The following is a 12994-nucleotide window of genomic DNA, read 5'->3' as shown; positions in this document are numbered from 1 at the left end:
ATCAGTGTGATGGTCCAGTTTTCTGCTGCTTGTATCATTCCTAGTGGCAGCTTAGAACATAACTCTTACATGAAAAGTGGAGGATTTGGGGTGGCCAGCTAGCACTGTATTTCCTCCATCTAGGTGGTTGAGAACAAGTACTTGTGGTGTATTCCTGAATTTTGAGTGAGGCATTAAAGGCTGTATTTTACTGAACACATGATAGGAGGCAGATTGGTTTAGTTTAGCATTGTGGCCATTCAGGTTTAGATTTGAAGCCAAGAGGATTCACTTGTGGAAACAATAAAGGGAAAATGTAATGAGTCATTTTGTACGGGGTCTTTTGGGAAGAGGAGAATTAATTCAGTTTTGGTCAGATTCGTTATTTTTAGGGAGTGAATATATCCATTCAGTTAGTTTCTCTTGGAAGGCCCTCAAGTTAGTTATGATAGAGAGGGTTGTTATGTGAAAGAAGAGCAGGGTATCAATGACACATTTGTGTAGGTTGATGGATTGATATTGAATTACTCAGTAGAGGTTCCATTTATAAGTTGAAAGGGCATGGGGAAAGAATTGAGCCATATAGTACTCCAAGACTAACGGTGTGTGTATTGATTGAAATGTTTCCAATTTTACAAATTGTTATCTTGAAGAGAGGAATGACTTCAACTACTGTAGGGCAGTACCTTTTACTCCCATTCTGACATTCAAGATATGAAGAATTGAGTGGTGATCTAGGGCACTAGAAGGAGGTACAGATTGTGGTGGTACCTGGGGAGAACCGCAGCTCCCAACTTCCCACTTTAGCGGATCTTTTGGCTCAAGTTAGGTGGCTACCTAGGTGGGATAGATGACATGGCAGTTTTTCGATCTCCAAAGAGAGTATGCTGAAAAACAGAGTAATGGTGTTCTTGGTCCCCCTGGGGGCAGGCAATGCACATGGGTTCTTTGGGGTGATCCAACAGTTGGTAAGGGGAAATCCTGAGCCTGGTGTCCACCGACATTCACCTGCCAGGTCCTAATGACACACATCAGCATAAATGAGTTTTTAAGTTAATTCCATTCTCATTGAGCAAAACCAGATGAGGTTTGTTGTGTTTAGGTGGAGTGTTCCAGCCCCAAGGAGTTTTCTTGTGGGTCATCCTTGCAGGATTTTTCTTTTTTTAAACAGGGCTATTTGTTGGTGATTTCAAATGTTTGCTCCACTGCTCTTAACACTGCTGCTTTCTTTTCCTCAGTAGCAGCAGGCTGTAGCTCCCTGCATCCACCCACTTGACCAGCTCTTGGTAGCCTCCTGACTTAGGGGTTTCCTGCAGCATGTTTTTTTTATTTCAGTAGGAACTTTGAACTGTTTGTTTACCAGCAGTATTCTTAACTGGCACTGTAGTATAGCTCAAAACATGAACTCCAATAAAGACGACTCAGAGCAAAAAAGAAAAAATGTGACCATGAGGTTGAACACAGGCCCGTGCAGTGGATGCCTTCATCCAATGAGCCAACAGACCTGGCATACACACATCTCTCTCTCTATCTCTCTCTCTCTATCTCCCTCCCTCTCTCTATCTCTCCCCCTCCCTCCTCTCATCTCCCTCCTTCTCTCTCTCTGTCTCCCTCCCTCTCTCTTTCTCTCTCTCCCTCCCTGTCTGTCTACCTCCCTCTGTCTCCCTCTGTCTGTCTCCCTCCTTCTGTCTCCCTCCCTCTGTCTGTCTCCCTCTGTCTGTCTCCCTCCTTCTGTCTCCCTCCCTCTGTCTGTCTCCCCCCCTCTGTCTCCCTCTGTCTCCGTCCCTCTGTCTTCCTCTCTCTCTCTCCCTATGTCTCCCTCTGGCTGTCTCCCTCTGGCTGTCTCAGTCTGGCTGTCTCACTCTCTCTGTCTCCCTCCCCCTGTCTCCCTCCCTCTGTCACTCTCCCTCTGTCTCCTTCCCTCTGTCTCCCCTCTATCTGTCTACCTCTCTCTCTGTCTCCCTCTCTCTCTGTCTCCCTCCCTCTGTCTCCCTCCCTATGTCTCCCTCCCTCTGTCTCCCCGTGCCTCTATCTCTGTCACTGTCTCTTTCTGTCTCTATCGCTGTCTGTCTCTGTCTGTCTCTACCTATATCTGTCTCTGTCTCTGCCTCCATCTGTCTCTGGCAGCCCCTATCTCTGCCTCTATCTAGCTCTGTCTGCCACTGTCTCGTTCTGTCTCTGCCTCTATTTGTCTCTGCCTCTATCTGGCTCTGTCTCTATATGTATTTTTCTGTCTCTGTCTCTATCTCACCTCTCCCGACCCTCACTCCCTGCTGCCCTCTGTCACCTCAGCTGGCTCTCACTCCCTGCTGCACTCCGTCACCTAACCCCCCCACAACCCCACACTCCCACAACCTCCCCCTCTCAGTCCCTGCTATCCTATGTCACCCTCTGTCACATCACCCTGCGTGTGTGTCAGCCTGGGCTGAGACAGCTTCCCAGGCACACACACAGCAGCACCCCAGTACTTCACAGGTCTTTAAAAGACCATTTACATGTTAATGAGGCTTTGTTCACCTCTTCTTAGTGCCCCTGCAGCTCCACTCTAAATATTGCTGGAATCGCCTGTACCCACATATAGCAGTCTCTGAGTCCACGCTGTTGCAACCAGTGGTGTTTGCTGGCACTTAAAAAAAAACAAGAACACAGGTATGATGTCTGCAAGGTCCGCGAGCCACCAAGGAAGGCTTGCCGGGCCGCACTTTGAGTACCCGTGGTCTACAGCATAGGGCATGTGGGAGTAAGCCTGCACTGTGTATTTTAGTTGGTGACCAATTCCAGTCATGTAGAATCTAAAATAGGCAGACGTTCAGTCTTGCCTCTCCGGTACCATGGCCCAATCCCTCTAGGAGCTCTGCCCAGTCCTTCTACACATAGTCGATTAAAAGTCGCGTCTGCCATCTTGTGCGAGGCATGTCGACAGGGGTTGGGAGAACAGGCGGGACATGAATACCACATAGAGACCTGATGACACCCCTTTATGATTTCCCCATGTGTGCAGGTATGTTCCCACTGGTGAGGCCGGCAAGTGCCATGGGTGTGGGCCGAGACACTTCCTCAGGCATTGCTGCAACTGGATAAATATCCAAGACTGCGACTTGGGGATGCCAAATTCCACCTGTAGCTGAGAGAATGATTTGAGGTTACCACCCTCCAGGAGCTGGTCAAGGGTATAGATACCCGCCGTCTTCCACAGGGGCCAGGACAGAGTCTGACCATCAATGTGTATACTCGCGTTTCCCCAGATCAGAGCTTTGTCATGCAATTGCGGGTTTGAAGCTAACCCTGTGCAAAGCACTACACTACGCTCACGTAATTTGCGAAGTTTGCACTACTTCGCACTATCCGAACCGCACATAGCACAGTGCAAACACGTATAGCGTAGTGTAGCGTAGCGTAGTGCAGCGGTCATTTTTTGCTTGCTCGCGGTCCTCAACGTCCTGTTGGGGGCCGCGAGCAAGCAGAATGACATCCCGGCAAGACTTTTTCCTTGTTCCCGATCAGCAACATCAAGTTGCCGATCGCGAGCATGGAAAATAAACCACCCAGTGAGATTCTCAACGCCGGGAGGTCTGGTTTCCTATTGCGAGTGGTCGCAAATGCTCATGACCGCTCTCGATGAGAAACTACCAGTCCGCGTTGAGAAAGCTGCCGCTACTCGAGCGGCAGTAAAAGACAGCTCGCACTGTGCAAGGTGCCATTTTCAATGATTTCACAGTGGTGCTGCTTTTAAACCTGCAGGCAAATCTTTCAAAATACCTCTTTTGTAAAGGAAGGATGCATACTTTTTACATTTTATTTACGTTTTCCCTATGTATCCCTAGAGTGCCTACTCTTTCAAAGTGGAATATGTATAACTCTTGGGTTGGCATGTTCCTAGAGTGACTAGCCACCAAATGCCACCAAATATATTTTCACTGTAAAGGGCTGTAGCTAATTTCATGAGAAAAACTAAAGAGCAATTACAATACTATTTTACTAACTTTAATTTGGAATAGGCTACAGGAATGGTTTATTCACTATTTTTGATATTTATTAAACCATCAATCCAATGGTGTAGTTGGCTTTTTGATAAAATACAGCAAAAGTAACTTTTAAAAAGATAGGCTTTACCAGTCTGAAAGTCCAGTCAATTAATTAGCATTTTCCTACCAGCATCTGCCCACAAGTGCACCTTGATAAGGTGTGAAATCTGATTCCAGAACAGAAACAATGGCTTAGATGTTTTGCCAGGAAGACCTGGGTGTGAGGTATGTGACTCCTCTCACCTCTGGAAGGACAGTTCATGCGGGTTTAGGACCGTTATTACCTTGAAAGGGATCAATGTTAGGCCTGCTCTTTTCTCATTTATAGTTAGCTGCAGAGGGAGACCTAGGAAAGAGAGGTCCTTTGATTCCAGGGGATAATGGAGGAAGCTAGGCACGACCTCAGTTAAACAGGGAGCTAGTCCCATAACCAGTTTGTGGAGGAGGGACCAGCCCATTTCTAGAGTCACACTCCTATATGGGACACCAGCCACCTCCAAGGGTATAAGGTTTTTGTCATGTAAGACTTAACTCATAATAGGGCACTGTCATATAGTTTTAAGTGAGTGAAACAGACTGTGCTGTATATAAGGGATGGGTTGCCCCTCAGATTTTTGTGCCCATTGGTCATGGAGTTTCCATGAGCTCCCCATCTACAGGCCAGTGAATCACATGTAAGTTGCACCTCACCCCCACCTTATCAAAACTCCTCTAGACCCGTGGAAGATCAGAAGGGGACTGGACCAATTGTCTGGGACCTGTGTGGAGACCATAGGGACTGGCCCTGCTGTCACTTAAACCCACAACTAAGAAGTGGCCTCCAAGGGTCAATTGAAAAATCTACAATGTGGCTAAAGGGACACAATAATCTGCAAGAGACTCTTTTGCTAGTGTGACTGCATAACTAGTGGCACCAGGACATAGACTGAGTACTGTTGGTGACCCCTGCTGAATTGAGTCCTGACCATAAGTGCTGTCCCTGAGATACTGGGGGCCTTAGAAAAGGCTAAGAGTAACTGCTCCAGAAAAACTGAAAATATGATCCAGAGTTCTGACTGGAGCCTCAGTCATACTTTGTGGCAACAGTTTCTGACATAGAATGGACCTCATCAGATACAGATTCTAGGCTTACACTGCTGGAGGATTTTGAGCTCCAAGAAATGAGACTTTGGGCCTGATTTACAGGTTGGAAGATGGGTACTCTGTCGCAAACCAAATCCTAAGATTATATAGTAAAGCACTTCTAAATAAGGAAGGCACAGTATCCGTCATGTTTGTGATGATTACCCATCACCAAACAAATCAGGACTAAAGTCCAAAAGTTAAAAGCTTTGGGAAAGCACAAAAAGTATCTGACCAATGAGAGGACTTTGGCTGGCGCAAAACATACGTTTTCATGCTTAAGGCTTTTTCTGCTAAAATAAACAGCTTCAGTGGGACCACATCCAATTATTACCTGACCTTATGAGAACTTGTTACATACAGCCTCCAACTGTGTTCATACTGGAGGATTTCAACCTCCTTCTCAGAAACTAAGTCAGTAGGTAAAATGTTTGAGCGGAATGACCCCTTTGGAATATTTGACCTCTGCTCCTCTGTGGTTGGCCCGAAACTGCCCCTAGGTACCTGTCAACCGCAAACAGTGACTTCTGATTGGCACACTGCTTTACTTAGTGCTTTTTCCCCTTACATTTTAGAATATAATGTTTCCAGTTTCCCTTATTGGATGCTAAATCACGTTTGTGTGTCAGCTTTATATTTTTTTCTACTATTAGAATATGATTTGGGGATTTATTTGTGTTGTGTTTTATACTTTTTAATTGTCTTGGTACAGCTAAATACTTTACATGTTTTAATCACGTTATGCTTGTCTGCTCAATGCCATACCTACTAGACGCTGAGCTCTGATATAGTTTATTAACCTTGTGAGTTGGACTTGACAAGATTTTGGACTTAATACTTGGGGGACTCACAGCCTCCGTAACAAATAACCCATTTTCCTAGAGTGTGTTTTACAATCCGGCGCTCCTGCGATTTAACTGCTTCATGCAACACAGAAAAAGTTAAAAAGCAATTCTAAAGAAGGGAATTGCTATCTCTTCTTTCCCAGTTACTGCTAGCCTGAAATCTCTCTGGTTAAGATACAACTTCAGAGGAGACTTCAGTGTTCATACGAGTCACATGCTAATAGTGAGCTTGCATACAACAATTATGGCATTCTGGAAGTTCTCAAAACAATGCTACAACACATGTACTATATGAAAATTCAAATCCACACTGCTCTTTAAAATCACTATAGGCCTTCACCAACTGCTACTGGCTATGTCAATGTGAAGCAGCTCCTTTCTGACTGCAAACAAATCACGATGTTTAGATTGCTGCATGCATTCTGATATTCAACTTTGTGAGATGGAGGTGAACAGTGAATAAGCCTACTAACACAAAAGTTGGGAATGGCTACACCTATCATAAATATCCATGGACCAAGACCTGCGAGCCATAGCCATGACCACAAGCCCTCTATATTCAGCTGGCTTCATAAGACATTTACTGAGAACAATGCTTTTGTAATAGCATCCTGACCCATTATTGATAAACTGAGTGAATTGCCCCACTGAACAGACAGAACTAAGTGGGATTGTGGGAAGAAATGGCTTCCACGGCCACTTCCTTGTGGAAGATGGGGCTTAGGGGGAAGGTTTGCTAATCTAAAGGTTTGCCAAGAAGGTGGCCGCCTCTTTGGTGGATCCACTGCATAGAGGTGAAGAACTGAGAAATAAAGGGTATAGTGAGACAAAAGAACATTCACCACTAAGTAGCAGGTGACATGTTTTTCCTACCAGCCACTTTATAAATATGATGTGCCTCATTGACACTTTTTCTGAAGAGTCAGGAGCTGACCTTTACACAACAGTTTACTAATTTACCGTTGTTCCCAAACTTTTGTACAGTTGTAGAAAAACACAACACTGGCCATGGTAGAAGATGCACACTGTAGAGTAAAATGCATGACAACTGAAATACACAATACAAATATTCAAGTGAACATTACCTGTAATCCCCATAGAGGTAAACTTCTATTCACAAATATGATGGGAGACCTGTTGAATGCAAGCAATATTTGTAAGTTTAAATGATTATTAAAAATGTTTGTGACACTAGTAAAAAAACTAATGGCCATGTGTTTGCCTGCATGATGATAAATTCATACAGATCTCATGCTTAATGAACACACATGATATCTTTTATACAACATTCCACATCCCTGAACATCGGTGCAAAGACATATACTAATGTTACTGTATTCTAATGAATGAAAAATACAAGGCCGATTAACAAAGTACAACTTACAAGCCTACAGGTGCAAAGCTGTTTGGTAGTAAATGTGAGAGCGACCAAGGGAGTGTCTGGGAAAAAGGGCATACTTACTTATAAATAGCAGGAGTTTTTTGAGGAGTAAGAAAAAGTTTAGGGAGGGCTAGGGAGGGTAGGTAGGGACATGCACCCTCCCACAAAAGAGTAAGCCCATTGCTATTCGTAAACTTCACTTCCAAAGTTACTGCAGTCAAAAGAATAGTAGTAAATGTACTCTAGCACAGAGCTGAGTAAGTCCAGCAACACATATGACTAACCACCAGTACTGTAACAACGTCTAATAGAAAATAATTGAGGTAGCAACTTAAAACAAAATCCTATAGGAAACCCTATAGGTAGTAATGTTAAATTAAATGCAATTATTTAAACAAGTTCAAAATAAAAATAAATGTAATTTAATATTTAGAAAGGTATATCAAAAAAACATTTACATAACATGGAATTAACAAAATATTGTAATGTTGTCCAACAATAAATAAGTACATTACTTTAAATTAATTCTTTACATCACTATTATTGATTTTTAAACCATAATATAAAATAATGGTTTTTCTACTTCAGGTGGACATTTTTACATGTAAATGTCAACAAAATAATGTCAATTTATTTAAAAACTCAAAATAATTACGTTCAATTAAAATTAGATAGATTCTGTTGTTGCCTTTTTATTATTTTGTTCTACACAAAATAAATAAGAAATATTAATTTACATTAATACTTAACATAAAAAATATGTTTTACAACTTTTTTCCAAGTTTAATAAACCTTTTACTTTTCTCTATATGTAGGAAGATATCCCCCATTGGGACAGAAAGCTCTGTTTGGTAAGCTGTAAGAAAAAACTGTAAGAAAAAGTGCAAAAAGTTTATTAAACTTGAATATTTTTTGCAATATTTTGTGTTATATAGTAATGTAAATTAAAAATCAATGTAAATTAATGTTATATATTTATTTTAAATGTAGGACAACATAAAGAAATTGCTCCAGCACTATCAAGTTTTAATTCAATATTTCATTCATTCACTTATATTAATGTACGATTATGTTTTCAAGGTTCATTAAAGAGTCCAAAGTAATGAAAATTGGTAATATTTATATCATTTAAAATATTTTAATATATTGTTTGTAGCCATATATATTTTTCAATGTAAAAAGTTATTTAAAGCTTTTGCCATAAAATAGTATTTTTTAATTGTGTTTACTTTTTTGCATTACAATTTTTAAAGGAATTAAAAAAGTTTAAATACATTAATTTAATTTACCATTATTTCCTATGGGTTTCTATTTTAAGTCCCTGCCTCCTTCACTTTCGAGCAAGGGTATTGCAGTATCAGTGTTTGCCCATGTGCGGTGCTGGACACACTACTGATTCTTTTTGGGAGTAATATCTTACATTCATAGGTTTGGCACGGCCCCTATTTCACGGGCTGCAGACATGTAAGCCTGCACAATTGAGTAAACTTTACACTCGTAAAGGGTGTATTGCTAAAAGTGGTAATGTTACTCAAAAGAGTAATAGCAAAAGTACATGTGTACCTTACTCCTAAGTATAAGGAATCTTTGTGATTAGCTCCGAACATGTCCTATGAAGTTAGGAGCAGTAAGTGGCTCCAGTAGAAACACTGCATCAGTTTATAGTTGTACAGAACCAAAATCCATAAGTTATCATGCACAATATGTGGAATTTCCTTCTCCCTGTAAAATGCACTGAGGTTGTTTTAAGGCAACAATGATAATTGCCACCACATGGAAGGACAAGACTTCAAGGTAGGATTCATTCATCTGGTCACACTACAGTGAGGTATTTTGAAGCCCACTTTTATGATATGGTAAGGGGTACAAATAAGCATGATCGGATCACTAATCCTCTTCTGCTTTTTATTCTTGCAATCTAATTTTGAGTTGGGTGCAAACAGAAAAAACTTGTGATTTCTGGAGAAGGAGCTAAACCCTGCACACTCCATATGCAGAACTTCATTAATGGTATGGAGGGGGTTATACAACTAGTAGATTTGTGCCTAAATTCAAATTTCACCAGACATTGCAGGATTTCATTAGCATCCACATCTTAATCATTCACTTGGTAATTTTCCAACTGAGATGCAAGAATTATTCTGTATGCAGATTTGAAAAATGAATGCATAATATATAATGTGAAAAAAATATAGCATGCTAGGCAAACTGCAATTTTACATCTTAGACGCAGAATAATGCCTTCAATTAAAAAACAACTTTGTGGTTCAAACTGTGGAGTAACAACATGCCTCTTGTTCTCTGCTCTCTTTCTTTCCTTCTCCCTCCCCCCCCCTTTGTTTCTTGTTTCGCTCACATTACAACGTTTGTAAACAGTAGCACTTCTATAACCCAGGCTTACATGTTCTCCTGAACATCTAACATAACTGCCACTTTTTCTATGCTATCATAGCTTGAGGCAACAGGTTCTTACAATTCCCCCACTGTCATTATACCCACTGGCCAAGCCACTCGGCCTAGAATTTATAGATCACAGCGACGATGTGAAGGCTTACTTTTGCATACATTATATAGAGAAACCTTTTTTCATTTGAACGTTTGTGCAAATGCTGGCCAAAATTTACAGCAGTGAAATGTATTACATCCAGGAATATTGCTACAAAGCTGCAATGGCCCCCTCGCAACACAGGTCATCTTCTCATACATCTCTGGCAACAAAGCAGGATCCAGCAGCTGTAGAGGAGAATGTAGTGAATATAGTGAGAGGAGGCTCTTAAGAATTTTTCATTAGGCTGCAATATCTCAACAGGAGAGGGAGGTGTCAGACAGTCTTTTGATTTCTGTAAGAAAGTTGCTGTATGCTTAAAAAGGACAGGTAGATTTCCACAGAGGAAACTTAGACTTAGAATATTTTTACTCTGAGACTTGACTTCATGTCAGAATCTTATTACATTTGACTAAGCCTTATGCTAATTCCCTATACTATCATGCATTTTGACTAATCTTATTTTTGGCTTCTCTATTGCACTTTACATATTTAATAACCCTTCCTTATTACGAACTTTTACAAGCCTTGAGTTTTCTTGAGTCCTAATGATCATTTAAATCACAATGCTGATTTATTTGTAGTCTATCTAATCTCCTGAGGGACACATTGCCTGATATTACTCTTGAGGACAACACCATCCTGATCCTGTGTAGGGGCTTTATCTTTGATTGATAGATGAGATAGTGTTAACACTTTTGGTGGAGAATGTGGGCAATGGAGATTAGAGATTGAATAAGTTATAGAGTTAACCTTTTCCCTCTTCTTGAACTCTGTCTACACTCCTGGTTCCTAAGGTCTGCCCAGATTGTATTATTTTCAATGTTTGTGTGTTCCTAAACTGTTCCAGACCAAAGTAGCATGAGTATCAATAGGGCAAATCATTACGTTGTGGTACTTCTAGTTTGATGTATATGGATTTTTGTGGTATCAAGAATTGGGCATGTGCAAACTTTTTGGCTTTGCGATTTTGATTTACGAGTTGATTGGAGGTTTATTTATTGTAATGTTGATGATTGTGTCATATGTGTGAGTTGATTTGCTAGTGCTCATTATTGTGTCAGCCCAAGTATTGTCGTCAAATGCATTGAAGAAATTATTGAATTTATATTGTTTTATGTTGTGGTTTACTTTGCTTTGATACGCTGATTTGAAGGCATCTAAGATTTCAAGATACATTCATGTTGTTGAACTTGTCTGTTAGAAAGGAGTGTGTAGTGGAAAACACCACATTAACACACAACTTGGGAACTATCTTGAAGTGCTAAAGGTTTGTATTGAATGTGTTCTAACTTAGATTGTTTTTTTATTTTTTAGATGCACAGCCATACACTAACTGATTAAAGGGTGGGTTGCAGATAGTCCAAGACTTACCTTAGTGTGATTGATAAAAATCTTGCGGTATTATTCTTTTCTCTTGTGATATTTCATTTATATGTTCCTTTTCCTCATTTAGGTAAAGTAGATAAGAAGTTTTGTTTTGAATTCGTTTATTGATTGTTCGTTGATTTGGAGTATAGTGTTGATTCATAATACCTCAGCTTATGATAAATGAATGGTCACAGTGTGCTCTGATGAGATTGATTGGTTGCTGTTGTAGGTCACGCTGTGATTGGTTAATCTTTATTTTAGAAGCAAAGAAGAAAAATATTGAAGTAAAAAAAGAAGCAAAACAGAGTACGAGTGAGCCTTTAATGGGAATGATTGTGGCTGGATTTACTTTGCAAGAAGCGCATGGTGATTCTGTGAATTTTCAGAGCAGGGATCTGATCTCCTTACAATTACAACAAACTTTCCAAAGCTTAAGGAGAATCCAGGTACGTGGTATACAGAGGTGGAGAGATTAGTGACAATTTCATGTTGCTCCAAGGAGACTTCAAAAGTTTTCTGAAATTATTATCCCAAATGATTTGTGGGCTGAGTGCAAAGTGACTGTAATATTAATGACGGAGGAGCATCAGTGAGTTCTTTCTCAAATGGTCCAGCTACTAGTGTAATGGAAAAGTACAAGGAAGTGAATATGCAGTAGAATCTGAACGTTCTGGTAAATAAAATGAATTGGCCAAAGATTATGAGAGCTTCTCATGGGGATAAAGGAATACGTGCATGTATACAACGAGAAGCTAATGCAGATTTTAGAAGGTATAGTGGAGTCGAAGAACAGACAAAGGAAGGCATTACTGTGTTCGTATTCTTGGAATGTTTCTCTAGATGTTTCTTAGGCAAACATAACATTTATTGAACGTACTACTGTATATCAATGCATTCCGACGAAACAGCCAAAAATGCTACGTGGAAAATAGCTTTGAGGGCAATTTCACTTTAAGGGCATGTTTAACAAGAAATCTTTACATGACCTACTTTTAAATACCATGCACCCTGCTTTTATTGGCTATAAGGTCTATTTAGGGGTGATTTATCAATATTTAAAACAATGTTTAGGTCTGTGAAAGGGGTTATTTTTGACAGTTTGAATTTGCAATGAACACTAGAGATATGCATAACTTGTGTGATTCAGTGTAGCGTATCATGTAGGGAGGTATTTCTCTGTTATTGATGTCCAAAATAAATGATCAGCCAGATGTAATTAAAAATTAAAAACTTTAATTTGAAGTTTAGGAAGGAACTAAAGACTTGACTATTTCCAGAGACTGCGTGCTAGCTACAGATAGTCGCAGTTAGAAACAAGTTTGTTGATGTGTTTTTAGCACCAATATACCCACGTTAGGTGATAGTCTGCACTTTACAAAACAAGTAAACATTAACATTTTTTTTAAATTAAGTAGCAAAAAATCTGTCATTATATTTTACATTTAAAAAATAGATAGACACAACTAATACATGTATTCTTCTCATAAGACTGAACAAAAAAATTGTTCAGAAATCAACACCAAACAGAACTGCAAAGCAAAAATCTGCACCTGCAATGCAAAATAAATATATCATGTATTGTTTTAAAAGAATGCAATACATATTTTCTATACTCAAGAACCCACATGTAAAATGTAAAAAAATGGCAAAATAAATCAAATCCCCAAAAGAGAAGCTATTATTAAATTATAGAAGATGTACTTATTGAAAGAAGATCACCATCAGG

General features: G+C 40.0%; 1 protein-coding gene across 1 annotated transcript in view; it reads right to left on the bottom strand.

The window, feature by feature from the left end:
* Positions 1–12994, bottom strand: part of KCNT2 (potassium sodium-activated channel subfamily T member 2) — a 1660679-nt gene that overhangs the window by 1461233 nt on the left and 186452 nt on the right. The window contains exon 8 of the mRNA XM_078650345.1: positions 7057–7105. Within this exon, the coding sequence (XP_078506471.1) occupies positions 7057–7105 (49 nt within the window). The remainder of the gene's footprint in view (positions 1–7056; positions 7106–12994) is intronic.

The sequence above is a fragment of the Lissotriton helveticus genome, chromosome 1_1, assembly GCF_964261635.1.
Source record: "Lissotriton helveticus chromosome 1_1, aLisHel1.1, whole genome shotgun sequence".
Lineage (NCBI taxonomy): Eukaryota > Metazoa > Chordata > Amphibia > Caudata > Salamandridae > Lissotriton > Lissotriton helveticus.
The sequence above is the reverse complement of the archived record's forward strand: the minus strand, read 5'-3'. Positions and strand labels throughout refer to the sequence as shown.